General features: G+C 38.0%; 1 protein-coding gene across 1 annotated transcript in view; it reads right to left on the reverse strand.

Moving 5' to 3' along the window:
* LOC126175204 (aminopeptidase N-like) overlaps positions 1-19,396 on the reverse strand; it is a 223,922-nt gene that overhangs the window by 33,206 nt on the left and 171,320 nt on the right. The window contains exon 16 of the mRNA XM_049921813.1: positions 10,998-11,076. Coding sequence (XP_049777770.1) covers positions 10,998-11,076 — 79 coding nt within the window. The remainder of the gene's footprint in view (positions 1-10,997; positions 11,077-19,396) is intronic.

Below are 19,396 nucleotides of genomic sequence, written 5' to 3' on the forward strand. Positions count from 1 at the left end.
TCCCTCTCCTTCCCTCTTTTCTGATGAGGCAACAGTTTGTTGCGAAAGCTTGAGTTTTGTGTGTATGTTTGTGTTTATTTGTGTGTCTATCGACCTGCCAGCGCTTTTGTTGGGTAAGTCTCATCATCTTTCTTTTTAAATATATTTTTCCCACGTGGAATGTTTCCCTCTATATATATATATATATATATATATATATATATATATATATATATATATATATATATATATATATATATATATATATATATAAACAAAGATGATGTGACTTACCAAATGAAAGTGCTGGCAGGTCGACAGACACACAAACTAACACAAACATACACACAAAATTCAAGCTTTCGCAACAAACTGCTGCCTCATCAGGAAAGAGGGAAGGAGAGGGAAAGATGAAAGGATGTGGGTTTTAAGGGAGAGGGTAAGGAATCATTCCAGTCCCGGGAGCGGAAAGACTTACCTTACGGGGAAAAAAGGACGGGTATACACTCGCACACACACACATATCCATCCACACATATACAGACACAAGCAGACATATTTGTCTTTAAATATACCCGTCCTTTTTTCCCCGTAAGGTAAGTCTTTCCGCTCCCGGGACTGGAATGATTCCTTACCCTCTCCCTTAAAACCCACGTCCTTTCGTCTTTCCCTCTCCTTCCCTCTTTCCTGATGAGGCAACAGTTTGTTGCGAAAGCTTGAATTTTGTGTGTATGTTTGTGTTAGTTTGTGTGTCTGTCGACCTGCCAGCACTTTCATTTGGTAAGTCACATCATCTTTGTTTTTAGGTATATTTTTCCTTCGTGGAATGTTTCCTTCTATTATAACTATATATATATATATATATATATATATATATATATATATATATATATATATATAGGGAAACATTTCACGTCGGAAAAATATATCTAAAAAGAAAGATGATGAGACTTACCAAACAAAAGCGCTGGCAGGTCGATAGACACACAAACATACACACAAAGTTCTAGCTTTCGCAACCAACGGTTGCCTCGTCAGGAAAGAGGGAAGGAGAGGGAAAGACAAAAGGATTTGGGTTTTAAGGGAGAGGGTAAGGAGTCATTCCAATCCTGGGAGCGGAAAGACTTACCTTAGGGGGAAAAAAGGACACTGGACAGGTATACACTCGCACACACATACATATCCATCCGCATTGGTGACTTACCAAACGAAAGCACTGGCAGGTCAATAGACACACAAACAAACACAAACACACACACAAAATTCAAGCTTTCGCAACAAACAGTTGCTTCATCAGGAAAGAGGGAAGGAGAGGAAAAGACAAAAGGATGTGGGTTTTAAGGGAGAGGGTAAGGAGTCATTTCAATCCCGGGAGCGGAAAGACTTACCTTAGGGGCAAAAAAGGACAGGTATACACTCACACACACACCCATATCCAACCGCACATACACAGACACAAGCAGACATTTGTAAAGGCAAAGAGTTTCCTTTCTAAAGGTTAGGTGGTTGTGTTACCGCCAAAACACGTTAAAGGGTGGAGAAATTTGGGAAAATTTCGAAAAAACTGCGTGTAAATGTATTAAAAGGAGTGGTTTTGTGGTGGCAGATTATGAAAATGGGGCTAACAATTGTCTGACGAAGAAATAATGACGTTAAAACCTGTGGGAAGCGGCTAAAAATGATCAGTGATGTGGGAAAAAACGGAAATGGAAAGAAAGCAAAAGTTATTAGAACTAGCCGAAATGGTGTGAAAGGAACTGTTTGTGAACTAGAAACGGTGGATTTTACAGCAGCGGTAGTGTTGAAAGCGGAAAAAATATTTTTTTGGTTATGGTTTGGAAGTGGGATATGTATTATTGAGTATATATAGGCGGGATAAAATTGTATAGTAGATTACGGTAAAAAGGAGAAGGTGAATAAAAAGTGAAACTAGTGGCAAAAGGAGAGAGAAAAATAAGGTGACAGAAAAGATTTCGAAATGCAACAGTGACAATAACAAACATAATTGTTGGGTTCAAATTAATGATATGGATATAATAGAGGGAAACATTCCACGTGGGAAAAATATATCTAAAAACAAAGATGATGTGACTTACCAAACGAAAGCACTGGCAGGTCGATAGACAGACAAACAAACACAAACGTACACACAAAATTCAAGCTTTCGCAACCAATGGTTGCTTCGTCAGGAAAGAGGGAAGGAGAGGAAAAGACGAAAGGATGTGGGTTTTAAGGGAGAGGGTAAGGAGTCATTCCAATCTCGGGAGTGGAAAGACTTACCTTAGGGGGAAAAAAGGACTCGCACACACACCCATATCCAACCGCACATACACAGACACAAACAGACATTTGTAAAGGCATCTCTGCCCAAACTCTTTGCCTTTACAAATGTCTGCTTGTGTCCGTGTATGTGCGGATGGATATGTGTGTGTGTGGGAGTGTATACCTGTCCTTTTTTCCCCCTAAAGTAAGTCTTTCCGCTCCCGGGATTGGAATGACTCCTTACCCTCTCCCTTAAAACCCACATCCTTTTGTCTTTCCCTCTCCTCCCCTCTTTCCTGATGAAGCAACTGTTTGTTGCGAAAGCTTGAATTTTGTGTGTATGTCTATATATATATAAATATAATAGAGGGAAACATTCCACGTGGGAAAAATATATCTAAAAACAAAGATGATGAGACTTACCAAACAAAAGTGCTGGCAGGACGATAGACACACAAACAAACACATCATACACACAAAATTCAAGCTTTCGCAACAAACGGTTGCTTCGTCAGGGAAGAGGGAAGGAGAGGGAAAGACAAAAGGATGTGGGTTTTAAGGGAGAGGGTAAGGAGTCATTCCAATCCCGGGAGCAGAACGACTTACCTTAGGGGGAAAAAAGGACAGGTATACACTCGCACACACACATATGTCCATCCGCATATACACAGACACAAGCAGAAAAGGTCTGGATGGGAGGGGGGGGGGGGCACAGCTTCCCTTGTCCTCCTTTATTATGGGCCCCCATGTTGGTCCCAGCTTTGGCTTCCAAAAATGTGGTCACCTTGTATTACAACACCACAAATTCTGAACTGGGTAAGATGGTACTGCAATCTTCATGCAGAAGACTTTCCCAAATTACACATGAATGCAGCTCACGTATCTATGGTTGGCACAATATATGGTTGTCAAAAACTGATTTCTATAATGAAGAGAGTAAAAACTGCAGAAAGGTCCCAGCTGCATGAACCAACACTTAAGAGCATTTTGCATCTTGTGGCAGCTCAAGAACTGACACCCAATATTTCATTAATCATGAATAAATGGAAATGTATTTCTCAAACTAAATAAAATACTCGTACATTTGGCTTATATTAATGTTTTTTGTTAATCATAATCCCTTTATTGCCTTGTACATGGTCTCCTCCATAGACAGTGCTTTGTGCACAGTGTTGCATGTAAGCTGCTTGCCCAGCCCTGTCTACCTGTGACATTGCGTGCACTTGTACAAGCTGTATACTCACTACTGCCTGCCAGCATCCGCAGGCACCCGACAGCTCGCAGCTGAACTCTTGAGCTGGAACAGCCTGGTGTCCCGAGTTATGCCAGTGAGGTGGCACACCATCTTGCAGTCAGATGAAATTGTGTAGTTTAACTTATTCCAATTGAGAAAAGAGCCATAGTTCTAGCAGATAAAGATAAGAAACACCAGTTATAGTTGCATCATCAGGATATGGCAAAAAAGGTGAATCTCATTACATCTGTACCATCTTGTGGGGATTTGATGAACCCCAGATGTGCACATTATGTGTGTTCACATTTCCACATAAGTGAACTGCTGATTCATCACTGGAGGTGACACAATGCAAAAGATCTGCATCATCAGATCCAGAATCCAGACGGTATCCCTGTAAGATGATATGTTGACTATGCTACAAATATAGCACCATTCTTATCCATAATCTATGAGAGATCATTGGAACAGCGGAAAGTTCCATGGGATGGGAAATAGGCCCAGATCATAGAAATCCATGAAAAGGGTAGAAAATCGGATGTACATAATTACCGGCCAATTTCCCAGACATCAATTTGTTGTAGAATCATGGAACATGTTTTTTGTTCAGACATAATGACCTTTCTAGACTCTGAGAAGGTCATCTGCAGAAACCATCACAGTTTTAGGAAACAGCGGTCATGCGAGACACAGCTGGCTCTCTTTGTACATGATATACAACAGGCTCTAGATACCAGCTCCCAGGTTGATGCCATATTTCTCGACTTTCAAAAGGCATTCGACTCAGTTCCACACTGTCACTTTCTCCAAAAATTGCACGCTTATGGTCTATCCAATGACATATGTGAACAGATAGAAAGTTTTCTAACAGACAGAGAGCAGTATGTCATCCTGAATGGGGTGACTTCAACAGAAACAAGCGTATCTTCAGGTGTGCCCCAGGGCAGTGCAATAGGTCCACTGCTTTTTACAGTTTACATAAACGATCTAGTTGATGGTATTGACAGTGGCATTAGACTGTTTGCCAATGATGTTGTAGTCTACAGGAAAGTAGTATCACACGAAAGTTGTGAACAAATCAATGATAATTTGCAGAAAATAAATGTGTGGTGTAATGACTGGCAGTTATCTCTCAATATTAGTAAGTGTAACCTACTGCATGTAACAAGGCAAAAATTCCCATTAATGTATGTGTACAAAATAAATGCCCAATATTTGGAAGCAGTAACATCCATCAAGTATCTGGGTGTGACTATTCGAAATGATCTCAAATGGAATGATCAGATTACACAAGTAATGGGCAAGGTGAACTCTAGATTGCGGTTTATTGGTAGAATCCTGAAGCGATGCAGTCCTTCAACAAAGGAAATAGCTTACAATATGTTAGTTTGTCCAGTCTTAGAGTACTGTTCATCTGTATGGGACCCTTACCAGTTGGGTCTGATTCAAGAGACTGAGAAGGTCCAAAGAAGAGCAACAACATTCATGACAGGTACGTTTAGCCATCGCGAGAGCATTACAGATCTCATAGAAAGTTCAAAGTGGGACACACTTGCAGATAGATAATGCACTGAACAGAAGAAGCTGCTCACTAAATTCCAAAATCTGATCTTCGCCGAGGGTATAGAGCATATATTATTACCACCAACTTTCAAATTGCACAAATATCACCATTCAAAGATAAGGGAAATTAGAGCTCATACTGAGGTGTTCAGACAGTCATTTTTCCCTCGCACGATCTGCAAGTGGAACAGTGGGGGGAGGGAAATATGACTTTGGCGTGAATTCTGCCCTCCGCCACACACTGCTTGGTGGCGAGCAGAGTATATATGTAGATGTAGATGATGCAGCAGCAACATTTTGTTTCCAAAGTTGGCATGTAAATCATAATGTGTAGGCTATAGAACTTGTAACAGCTGCAAATGATAAGGACAAAGTGTAAGTGTCTCCTTAAAAGTCTCCAGACAGATGGCAATGGAATTACTAATTCACAGCTACCCTTATGAACTGATTTCTTGAGGCTACCTGTGAAAGACTCTCATCCTTCAACATGTTCTTCAATCACTCTTGGTCATTCAATCCTCTTTCCCCTTGTGCACAAGTATACAAACAAAATTGTTTGGATTGCTCTTTCATTTGATATATTATTTATAATTGTAAGTTGAATGTAATAAAATGCTATAAAATCTTAAAACTCATATATTCATTTTGAAACCCCTGTAGATGTTTATTATTTACAAACACAAACTAATATAAACTCATAAATCTCAACTGCATGAGTTATATAAATGAAAATCATCAGTGTTTGAAAATATAATATAATATGGATAGATGACCTGGGGTTCTAGACCAATTTTCTGTAACACTCCCCATTTCGGAAACTCCACAAGTCTTTTTCCTTCATCCCTCTTTCTTACCTTTCAGCCTGCCTGACAGAGGAAGGAGTCTCTGGCTTCAAAAGCTTGTGCATTTCCATATCTTGTATCTTTTATATGTGCCACTAAATGGTGAGTAGATTTTTTTTACCTATCCGTATTACTTACTAACTTGAAATAATCACACTATTTTTATAGCATAATGAAGAAATTTTCATAATAGCATGAGCAGTCCACTACTTTGACCACTGATGTAGAAGATAATAGAAACACAACTGTAAGTCTGCCTTTTATAGGTAACTTCAACATACAAAATTTCACGTTTGAGATTTATGTTGACCTTAGTAAGTGTATATGAGATTTTTAAATGTTTTTTGATACATGTTCCTCACAGAGATGATTTTGATTGTACTAAAATACTTGCTGTATCTACAAGTAGCCACACATCAGTGCCCTGGAGAGGAATGGGTGAAGCAGCAAGGTGGAAGGGCTGCCTGTGGAAGACAACGTGACTCCAAATGGTAGTCGAGCTAAGTACGTCTGGCTGATGGTGGATGGGAAACAGACAAGGCAAGCCTAAAGAGAGCTCTGCAACAGTGAGGTACAAAATGTAAAACTTTGCCACAATGGTGTCAACAGGCCAAGAGCAAAGAGAGACACAACCCAGATCACAACCAGAGAGTGAGACCTATGCCCTCTCACGGCCATCATCAATTCCCTCTGTTAGGCATGCAGCTTCCATGGAGGTAGATATAAAATACTCACACACTGTTCAGTCACTAAAGCATTTTGTTAATATAATAGAGAATAATAATTTAGAAAGCAATTTTGTACTGCTTGCTCAAATACAATCTTAAGATAAATATCTTTTACATAGTCATTTTAACTACAATTTCACAATCTTACAGATGAGGGAAATTTGTCACAAATAACTCATTACAGTTCAAAACAAATAATACAATTTGTAATTGAGATGCTACACAAAAAAGGACCTTCATTACTCTTTGTAAATTCATAGGCTTCCATGACCAGAGTAAGCAGGCATAAAGTTTTCTGAATGTAGAGCCAAGTCATGCTGTGAAATAACTGTCACTAAGTGAGAAAACTGACATTATACTTTGTTGGCGAAGGCCCATTTATGTTTCAGCATGTTCCTGTAGCAGATATGAGATCGCATCACAATTTTAAAATTGTTGGTTATGCTAACTTTCATAGATCTTCACTCGGTGTGCATCTCGGGGGTAGTCATTCTGGATGTGAAAAGGGTGCTTCTGGATGCCATGAAGAGTACAGGGTGCAGCCAACTGCAGGTGGTGATGGCTCATTTTGGTACCAATGATGTGTGTTGCTTTGGATTGGAGCAGATTCTGTCTGATTTCGGGCGACTAGCGGAAATGGTAAAGACTGCCAGTCTTGCCCAGATTAAGGCAGAGCTCACCACCTGCAACGTCATTGATAGAAACAACTGTGGTCCTTTGGTGCAGAGCCAAGTGGAGGGTCTGAATTAGAGGTTCAGGCAGTTCTGTGACCCTGTAGGCTGCTTGACTTGCGCCATTGAGTGGTGGGTTTCCAGGTTCCGCTTAATCGGTCAGGAGTCCACCACACACAGGAGGCAGCTACATGAGTAGCGGGGGCTGTGTGGAAGGGACTTGGCGGTTTTTTAGGTTAGAGGGTCTCAGGGAACCACAGAAGGGATGTCCGTCTAAAAGTGGGCAGGTAAAACACAGTCAGGTAGTTGTAGAAACAATTGGTATTGTAGTTGTAAATTGTCGTAGCTGTGTTGGGAAAGGACCAGAGCTCCAACCCCTAATAGAAAGCACTGAAGCTCAAATAGTTGTAGGTACAGAGAGATGGGCTAAAGTCGGAAATAAGTTCAGCCAAAATTTTTTGAAACGATCTAACAGTGTTCAGAAAGGATAGATTAAATACAGATGGTGGTGGAGTGTTTATTGCTATCAGAGGTAGTTAGCCTTGTAGCGAAATTGAAGTAGATAGTTCGTGTGAAATAGTATGGGTAGAGGTTATACCTGACAATCAGACTAAACTATTAATTGGATCATTTTACTGACCCCCCGACTCAGAAGATATAGTTGCTGAACAGTTCAAAGAAAACTTGAGTCTCATTTCAAATAAGTACCCCACTCATACAATTACAGTCAGTGGTGATTTTAATCTACCCTCAATATGCTGGAAAAATCATACGTTTAAAGCTGGCAGCAGGCATAAAACATCATCCAAAATTATACTGAATGCTTTCTCAGAAAATTATTTTGAACAATTAGTTCATGAGCCCATTCAAAGTGTAAATGGTTGTGAAAGCATACTTGACCTTTTAACAACAAATAATCATGGGCAAATAGTAAGTATTGTGCTGAATACAGGGATTAGCTACCATAAGGCAGTTGCTGCTAGGCTGAATACCATAACACCTAGAATCATCAAAAAGAGATGCAAAGTATATCTATTTAAAAAAAGCTGATAAAATGCTCTTAACACCTTTTTAAGAGACAGTCTTCACTCCTTCTGATCTGATCATGTAAGTGTAGAAAAGTTGTGGAATGTTTTCAAAGAGATAGTATCAACAGCAATCAAGAGATATATACCACGTAAATTAATAAGTGATGGTACTGATCCCCCATGGTACAAAAAACAGGTCAGATCATTGTTGCAGAAGCAACAAAAAGAGCATTCAAAATTTAAAAGAATGCAAAAACCCCCAAGATTGGCAAAGTCTTACAGAAGTTCAAAATATGGCATGTATTTCAGTGCAAGATGCTTTTAATAAGTTCCACAACAAAATTCTGTCTCGAAATTTGGCACAAAACCCAAAGATATTCTGGTCATTCATAAAGCATACCAGTGGCAAGATGCAATCAATACCTTCACTGCATGATAACAATGGTGAAGTCACTGATGACAGTGCCACTAAAGCAGAGTTATTAAACATGGTTTTCAGAAACTCCTTCACCAAAGATGACAAAGTAAATATTCCTGAATTCCAATCAAGAACAACTACCAAGATGAGAAACATAGAAGTAGATATCCATGGAATAATGAAGCAGCTTAAATCACTTAATAAAGGCAAAGCCTCCGGTCCAGACTGTATACCAGTCAGGTTCCTCTCAGAGTATGCTGATAAAATAGTTCCATATTTAGCAGTTATATACAACCACTCGCTCACAGAAAATTCCTTACCTAAAGACAGGAAAATTGTTCAAATCACTCCAATACCCAAAAAGAGAAGTAGGAGTAAACCACTGAATTACAGGCCTATAACACTAACATTGATTTGCAGTAGGGTTTTAGAACATATACTGTATTTGAACATTATGAAGTACCTTGAAGAAAAAGATTTATTGACACATAGTCAGCACGGTTTCAGAAAATATCATTCTTGTCAACACAACTAGTGCTGTATACTCATGAAGTAATAAGTGCTATCGCCAGGAGATGTCAAACTGATTCCATATTTTTAGATTTCCAGAAGGCTTTTGACACTGTTCTTTAGAAGCGGCTTCTAACCAAACTGCATGCCTATGTAGTATCGCATCAGTTGGGCGACTGGATTCATGATTCCCTGTCAGAAAGGTCACAGTTTGTAGTAATAGACGGAAAGTCATTGAGTAAAACAGAAGTAATATTTTGTGTTCACCAAGGAAGTGTTATAGGCCCTCTATTGTTCCTGATCTATATTAATGACATAGGAGACAATCTGAGTAGCTGTCTTAGATTGTTTTCAGATGATGCTGTCATTTACCATCTTGTAAAGTCATCAGATGATCAAACGACTTGCAAAATGATTTAAATAAGATATCTGTATGGTGTGAAAAGTGGCAACTGACCCTGAATAAGGAAAAGTGTGAAGTTATTCACATGAGTACTAAAAGAAATCAGCTAAATTTCGATTATGAGATAAGTCACATACATCTGAAGGCTGTAAATTCAACTAAATACTTAGGAATTACAATTACAAATAACCTAAATTGGAATGATCACATAGATAATATTGTGAGTAGAGCAAACCAAAGATGCATATCACATTCATTGGCAGAACACTTAGAAGGTCCAACAGGTCTACTAAAGAGACGGCTTACACCACGCTTGTCCGCCCTATTCTGGAGTATTGCTGTACGGTGTGGGATCCGCATCAGGTGAGACTGACGGATGACATTGAAAAGGTGCAAAGAAGGGCAGCTCATTTTGTATTACTGTGAAATAGGAGAGATAGTGTCACAGACATGATATTTGAATTGGAGTGGCAATCATTAAAACAAAGGCATTTTTCGTTGCTACGGGATCTTCTTATGAAATTTCAATCACCAGTTTTCTCCTCCAATTGCAAAAACATACTGTTGCCACCCACCTACATAGGGAGAAATGATCATCATGATAAAGTAAGAGAAATCATGGCTCGCACGGAAAAATTTAAGTGCTTGTTTTTCCCGCGTGCTGTTCGAGAGTGGAACGGTAGAGAGACAGCTTGAAGGTGGTTCATTGAACCCTCTGCCAGGCACTTAATTGTGAATAGCAGAGTAATCACATAGATGTAGATGTAGATGAAAAGGCTGAATTATGTTGTAATTATAACTTTCAGTTTTCATGCTGTAAAATTCCTGATAAACAGAAAAATTATATTTACAACCAAACTGAAAGTGTTTATTTGAAAACTATTTGATGACTTAATGCTTATTTGCTAACTTGCATTACATATGATGTGACATAATTTTGTTAAACTTAAGTATTTTTCACTATTGTAGGTACCCTTCTGTACATGGACAGCATATCACACTACATAAAGTTTATGTATGTCACACATTCTGCATCACTATAATGTATCTATGTATCTTGCAGATGATGTGTGGAACAAGTAAACAACTAAGCTACACCTTCTCCAATTCAAGGTTCAGAGGGTACTCCTTCCAAAGTCAGTCATTCCTATCGCAGCAACTGAGACCTAGACCACAACTTTTATCAACAGAGTATAAACTGCAACATCATACTGTGCATTCCCCTTTAGTGAAATCATTGTAGTACAGACATTATGCATTAGCTATTATGTGGCTTCTATGACAAAACAAAGCATTGTAATACCATTATTATAGTAGATGACTACTTTCTGGATGAGATATTATTGTTTTTGAACTTACTTTATCAAGTAGGTGTTGGTCACAAGTCGTACGGATGATGTCAGTGAGCAGCTTCCTGATTGTCTTCTTGTCAATGTATCTGCACAGAAAAAGATCATACTCAATAATTCCTCCTATCAGTCTGGTGCCTACTGAACTGGAACATAGAGAGCACTTTTTTCATTGCTATGCCTGACTACTTTTTTCATTGTTGTGCCAATGTAATAATTATTTTAAGTTTGTTGAAATGTTTATAACATTTTTGTATAATTTATCAGTGTTATAATATTGTGATCAATATCCAATAAGTTATTAATTATTCAAATTATTAGTTAATTCATTAACAAGAAACTGAAGGAAGGAAGTTGGTCCAAAAATTTCAAAAGAGAACAGGATGTAAGAAAACAAAAAAAGAGGAAAGAAGACCATCTGCAATCAGTTTCAGCTGCTGAAAATGCATGGTATTAGATAATCAGAATCATAGGAAATGCCAAGCCACACAATTAACCCCTTGGCCGTGCTGTTTGTTGTGGCAAAAAGTTCCCAGTGGTGGGCTATTGTCGGCCACTGCAGCGCTGCTCAGGCGGGGAGTTTTGCCACCTAGAACTGTTCCCGCACATGTAATTCTTTCTGCACCTCTAGTGTTTATTGTAGTGGCACATATTTGACATGCTTATGTGTGATTGTTGTGAGGGCAAGTGATTATCTGACAACTGAATAGCTAACAATTCAAAGGTCTTCACAGTAGTAACACTGTTGCTGAAATAAAAATTATTTATTATTAATTTTTATATTCTGAGGAAGGGGTTTAGTAGTAGAGCTAAATGAAACACAGTTTCTTGAAGAATATTTATTAGAAATTACTCTATGTATGGTATAGCTCCAAGCATGGTATTGCACACAATCCAACACTGCACTCTTCACAATACACACGTTTCTCTTCTTATTTCTTTCCCGTTGACGTCCAATTTGCTGCAACACACTCAGCATTTTCATATCGGTGCCATCTTGTTTTCAGTAACTGGAATGTGTTTGGGAAAGTGCCGGCCTACCAGATGTGTTGGGGCTGAAACTTGGCAGGGGCAGCCAACGTTACTGTGCTGAGAGGACAAAACAACATGTGCACTTTTTTTTTTTTTTTTTTTTTTTAGTACACTTTTGATTAGACGAATTTGAAAATCGAATCAGTCCAATTTTCCACCAAGTTTCTTATATATAAGGTAGCAACTAAGAGCTGTCACATCCATGAAATGGCGAAACTGCTTCATATAATATTTTCACAAGCGGTTTCTTGTGGCAGTATAATTTGTCATGTAATAGTCAGCCAAATCATGCTGCCCATTGTGTCATTGTATTTCAGTATAACTTCAGGCTTTGTTTTTACTGTTCTCCTCTTCTCAGTTTGTTACTATAGGTACTGGATAGAGTGTACACATCTTTTTTATCTTACCATCAACTGTCCTCTATCAAGGTCTTAACTTGACCCTTCTTGAGTTTTCCCTCCCTCAAATCTCTTGGCGTTTGTTTTCTGTTCACCATAACTGTTCCAACACAGTCAGTGCTTTTAGATGCAAGAAAATCTAACAGCTAGGAACTTGAATAGAATTGGTCAGTAAAAACCTTATATCCCTTGTCAAAATACCCTTCGAGTAATGACAAAACAACTTTCGATGCTGTAGGATATTCAGTATATTGTGGCTCAATCACTGTGTCTTTTCCTGTGTAAATGAGTTCTCCTTGGAGAAATAGCAATGCAAACAATGAATAGAGCTCTCTATTATTTGTATCTAGCCACTTGTGCACACAAGATTGGTGTTTCAATTCGTCTTCGTATGAACTTTTAAATTGTTCAGCATATTTGTTTGTTTCACTTGATATAATTGTTAACAAGGTGTCATCAAAAAAGAAGGTAAAAATATGTAATGGATCTGGAGGATTGTTGAAACTAATTTTTATTCCTGGAGTGCCTGTGAAGGGAAACTTACTCCTATCAGCATTACATTTAACTGACCAAGATCTTGAAAAACTAGTGTCAGCAGTCAGCACTTCTTCTGCTATGCCCTCTTCCACACTTGAAGTTTCTGTATCACTATCACTGAAATTGTCATCACTGTCTTCTCCACCACTCGAAAAACTGTCACTAGACCACTCAATATCGCTTTGGCTTAATAATAGTTCAATGTCTTCATCACACAAAGATGAAGAAGATGTGTACTTCAACATGTTTGCACTTGGAAAATTCTACTGCCCCACAAAATATGTTGTTTCACTGAGAAGACCACCAGCAACCTCCATTGAAAGAACTTTACACTGTGTAGAGCGACTTTAGTGTCTGATATAGACATCAAAATTAATTTCATAGGCAGCTGACTGCACACCTGAGTGCCAGTCGTTGAGCATGTACTGTACCGCCAATAGGCGGCTGAACTCTATTCAATGAGCACACCCAGCAAGAGAGCACAGCTGGACGAATGCAGTTCGTCGAGCACAATGACAGTGCAGCAATGGCCCTCGAGCCCAGTTTGTCAAGCACAGTCGAGTGGTTAAACATCATGAATATTGCTGTGAAGCAAGACACTATAAATTAAGATAATGAAATAGAAAAGAAAGTGTTTTTCTGAAAATAAAGTGGACTCTTCTGTATGGAAAAAAAATTGAGCTAATTTTGTTGAGAATGAAAGGCAAAGAATATAAAAGTACTGTGAGAAAGAAAAAAAGGAGAACAAATTGAAATAATGAGAAACCATGGAAAAATAGGTCAACAACACTCATCAAAATACTGTTGCAAATCAGAAAACAAGTGAATATGTTCTTCAATATATGAGGAGAACTATAGTCAAATATTTCATACATTCTGGTCAAATATGAATTGGGAACAATGGAAAATGTACTTTTCTATCACAGTTCGCAGGAAATAAATTAAACAAAAAGTCAAAGTAGGAGAATCAAGAAGAAAATATAGTCTTCATTACAATTTATAAGATAATGTCTCAAATGAAGCATGCTGCCATGAAAGACTCTGAGAATACAAGATGATGTGTTACATGCGTGTCAAGAAAGGTTCCTTTCAGCTTTAGGAGTTGGCACATGTTCAGCCAGCAGATGGGTTAAATGGAGTAAAGAGGATAATTGTTTCAAAACACATAGGGAATTTGAAGAATAGAATAATGGACTGAAAGAAAATACTCATAAAATTTTACATAAAATTCTTAAGTTGTCATCCCATTATTCCTGAGCATCTAATTTCAAATATTATTTGGAGCCTCATTCTTTGTCATTTAGTGAATTTTACAGAGCATTCAAAAGTGATTTCATGAGTCATAATATTGAGTCAGTTGCTGGAGAAGATTCATTTGAAAAAGAAGTAAAAGAACATAAAATTGCTTTATTCTCTACAAAAAAAATAATTTTTATCTGTTTAATAATACTTTACAGAGTCAGTACAATTTATTTATTATTTATTGAATTGTTTTGTGTTTAGTGACTCACATTGTGAATATACAACACGATATGAAACATGTCAGTTTTCCAAGTTTGTTTCTGTTACATTCTATGGCATTATGTAAATATTTATAATCAATTTCATATTGAAGTATCTACAGCTCAAGTTCTATTGCAGAAAAATACATTATACAGATAAATATGTATTACAGAAAATTAATCTATTACAGAAAAATAAATATGTTTATAATAATAGATAGAAATGAACGAAATAAAGGATCTGGGAATGTATATGAGTGTTTCAGGTACATTGACACTATACATTGTGGTTCAGGAGCTCTTCTATAGGTAAAATGATCCTTGCACTAGGAACTGCTACAAGTCTTTTTTTTAAACAACAATTCATCATTAGTTAAACATTTAATTTGTGAAGAGAGGGCATTAAAAATCTTACAGCCACTGACGTGGACCTCTTCTGTACCGTAATCAGGTTTGTATGCTCACAGTGGATATCATCTTATCTTCTAATATCCTGACTAAGGTACACACTATTAGGCTTAAAAAGGGGCTTTTTCCCTTATGAAACACTTTAGGGGAACCTCTGTCGTGCAGTGGCTGTAAGGATTTTAAGTTCTTTGAAACAGTTTCTGCATGTGGCTCTAAGAGTGGATTCCAAATTTTTATGTCTCTTTTCTGTGCTAGTGGCTGATTTCCCCAGTGTATGACACTGCAGGCCACAATGGCATGAAAATAACCACAATAAGCGGATTGAATGGTTTTCATATTTCTGCATAAAGCATAAGTTGCAGAACTCAGTCTTTTGCACAGATCAAGGATGTGGTATGATCAGTTTAGTTTGCTGTGAATATGAAGCTCAGGTATTTTAAAGTACCTCTGCTGGTCACCTAATGTTTCTCCTATCTCTTCATCTTTAGAGATGTGTGAAACTGAATATAGTTTGTTTTCCTGTAATTAACAGAAAGATCATCTATGTTAAACCAGTTTACTATATCTCTATAAACCTCATTAGCTGACACCTCAATTTTGTCTAATGAAGCACCAATATATAGTGTTGTGCCATCGTCAAAAATGTTGAATTTACAATATTCTATGCAAAGACATAGATCATTAATAAAAACAATAAAAAATAGGGGACTTAGAACTGTGCCACAAAATGCTATGTGTCTTGATAACCCATCCTGATGATGTTGAGACACCTTCTTGACTGTCCAGTACAACTTCCTGCTTCCTCTTGGAAAGGTACAAATCAAGAAAATTCCTAGCTGCACAGGTATGCAACTTTGGGTAAAAGTATTTGGTGACTGACACAACCAAACCCTTTTGCTAGGTCACAAAATATTCCAACCATCTTAATTCTGTTGTTGACAGATTCCGAACATTGGCAGCAAATGAAAATATTGTATTGTCTGTCGATAATGCTTCCTAAATCCAAACTGACTTTTGTTGAAGATGTTATCCTCACTAAGGTTGTTAACAAACAAACAAAATTGGCAGTAGTGAGGCTGGCTGATAGTTAGCAATATTTGCCTTATCTTCTTTCTTACACAGCAGTTTTACAACTGTACACTTAAATCTTCCAGGAACTATACTTTACTTAAGTGATGCAGTGAAAATATGCCAAAGAATTTCACTGCGCAAGGTGCCAGCCAGCCAAGGAATACTGAGTGATTTTTTCCTCTTGTAATCCAGACTTCCACCAGAGGAGATGACTTCTCTTAGACTCCAGACTTCAGAACATGCAACATAGTGCTATCTTCCTCTGTCACTACCTGCCACAATGGCTACCAGGCTACCAACTGTATAGATATGAACTGCCACCTCTCCTGCTTCCCATTCCTTTAGTTATGCACAAATACTAGACTGGCAGTCACCTTACAACTTCTGCCCCCCCCCCCCTCCCCCTCTCAAGTATGGTACCCTATTATTGAGAATAAATTCCAAGGAGGATAGTAGAAGAATACAAAGAAAAATGGAGGATTGAAAAGAGGACTCACCAAAGAAGAAAGAGAGAATGGATGAAAGCAGGTGTCAAAGAAATGGAGCTCATAAGAAGCAAAAATGAAATAACAAAATTCTATAGAGAGGTGCATGCAGCACGGAAGCCTTTTGGTAGTAAAATAAGCTTAATAAAAGATGAGACAAGGGATATAATAAGTGAAGAAAAGGGAATATGCGAAAGATGGTTCAGGTATTTTGATAGTCTCCTCAACCCTAGAATAACTATACCACAGGATCCAACAGACACAAATGGGGAAGAGGACCCAGACAACAACATTACCCCACTAAATGTAGAAGAAGTGAAAACTGCCATGAAGAAATTGAAAAACAACAAGCGGTATTCCAGCAGAACTGTTTAAGCAAGGAGGTAGAGAGCTGGAACGAAGCCTTCTGAAAATGGTCACCAGAATATGGGAATAGGATAAAATGCCCCAACAATGGAAAGAGGGTATCATATGTCCCATATATAAGAAAGGAGATAAGATGGAGTGTGGCAATTAAGAGAGATCACACTACTTAATTTGGGATATAAATATTCTCTAATATACTATTCGACAGAATACTCCCGATCATACAGAGGGAGAAGGGGCCGTACCAATGCAGATTCCTTCCCGGGAAGTCAACTATAGATCAAATATTCACCTTAAGACAAATCCTGGAAAAAACAAATGAATATCACCTCTTTATAGATTTCAAAGCAGCTTATGATAACATAAATAGAGAGCAGTTATATCAAGCTCTAGATGAAATGGGATTCTCGAGAAAGTTGGTAAGGCTGGTGAGAATGACAATGAGCAAAACACAAAGTAGTGTAAGAATTGGAGGAATGATGTCCAATACATTGAGTATTAAAAACAGAGTGTGACAAGGGGATGCATTGGCATGTCTTCTCTTTAATGCCACCCTGGAGAAGGTGATGAGAAACGCAAACCTTCTGAGTAGGGGAATGATCTTCTATAAATCAGTGCAGATACTAGCCTATGGAAATAACATAGATATAACAGCAAGAAGCCAAAAAGCAATGGAAGAGACATTTACAGCTCTTGAACAGGCTAGTAGGAACATGGGGTTAATTATTAATGAACAAAAAACAAAATATATGGCAGCTGGAAAAGCACATAGAGAAAATATGCCAAATGCAATAACAATGGACAATTATACATTTGAGAGAGATGAACATTTCCAGTACCTGGGCACGACAGTTACACATCTAAATGATACCTCCTATGAAATTAAACAGAGATTAATACTAGCCAATAGAGCCTATTTTGCCCTAACAAGACTTCTATCCTCAAGGCTCCTCACTCGTACCATGAAATTAACTATGTATAAATCACTTATACGATCAGTGCTTACATATGCTTCTGAAGCCTGAACATTAACAACTAAAGATATTGAAACACGGGATGCATTTGAAAGAAAGGTACTTAGACGAATTATCGGCCCAATCTGTGAAAGAGGAAGATGGAGAAGGAGATACAACCATGAGTTGTATACCATATACAAAGACCAACCCATAATAGGATAATGAAATCATCCAGACTGAGGTGGGCAGGACATGTGGCTCACATGAATGATACAGAGGTACCAAAAAGAATATTACAAGGAAAGCCAGGAGGGCAGAGAGGACGTGGTCGACCAAGAGCCAGATGGGAAGATGGAGTAATCAAAGATCTTAGGAAGATGGGCTATACAAACTGGAGAGTATTGGCAAAGGACCAAGAGAAATGGAAGGAAATTGTAGAAGAGGCCAAGGCTCATCATGAGCTGTAGAGCCAAGAAAGAAGAAGAAGTTTTTGGAACACTAACAAGATAATCTCAGTTTTTTATTTGGATATTTTCTTTACCAAAGCACTTTTTCCCTGTTTCCTTCTTTACAAAATTCCAGATAGTTTGTACTTTATTGCTTGTTTTCTCCCTTCAAGGACATGTTCTGTAATGCCTATATGTTCTTGTTAAAAATTTTATTGTACGGATGGAAATGCCTACTTTTTTGGGTCATTTAATCTCTTGGCTGCTGCATGAAGGTTCCTTTTCATTCTACAAGAAATTTTGACTCCCTTTGTAATCCAAGATACGTAACCTGATTTAAAAAGGTTTGTTCTCACTGACTTTTTAGGGAATGTTTCTTCAAACAGATATGTTAAAATTTGAGTTGATATTGACAGCAGCATATTCAGAAGACCATTCCACAAGCTGTAGTTAATGATTAAAGTTTCACATGGTGTGTCAGTTTATACTTCTCATATCTTTCCAAATAAAATTTACTTTTGATCTGATGGAATTACATTTTCCTTTAGACATAGTTGTCTCAGCATCATGTCATTAGCAAAAATTTACTTTTCTCTTTACTTTTGCTTTATGATGAATAACTGTCCATCATCACAGAGAGGTCATTCATTACGCTTGACAGTAAAATTATTATATGTGTCCCTATCTTAAATAATGAACCCTATCTTAAATGTTATCTATTAAATTACTGGACATGCTCACCAGACAAAGAAAGAGAGGGCAAGACAGGAGAAGTCAAATGAAAAGTGGCAGCTGAAGCAGAAACATGTTGTATATTTACCATGGATGTACAAGCATTATAGTCGAACCAGTGTAAGAAGATGCCTGATAGCTGCAGTGGGCTGGGCATGGTTGCTTCATATGTCTGCCTCAACCAATCACATAACATGAATTTGTAACTGTCTCTATGGTGATGCCTCAGTGTTTCCAGAGCTCTATAGAAGGCTACTGTTTTGCCTGCAGCCATCTGAACTTAGCAGTTGAAAGCTGACAACAGTGCTGCCAGTCACCAGGGATCATCTTACTTAACTAGAGTATCTGCAGCCCAGGCCAGCATTTGTTATGTTAAACAGAAGCTAGCATATCACAGTTTCACTGTTCATAATTTAGTAGATAATACAATGGTGTGTTTTATTTGGCATGGAGGATGAGGAGGATCAGACACTAAT

This window comes from Schistocerca cancellata, chromosome 3 (genome assembly GCF_023864275.1).
Source record: "Schistocerca cancellata isolate TAMUIC-IGC-003103 chromosome 3, iqSchCanc2.1, whole genome shotgun sequence".
In the NCBI taxonomy this organism is placed as follows: Eukaryota; Metazoa; Arthropoda; class Insecta; order Orthoptera; family Acrididae; genus Schistocerca; species Schistocerca cancellata.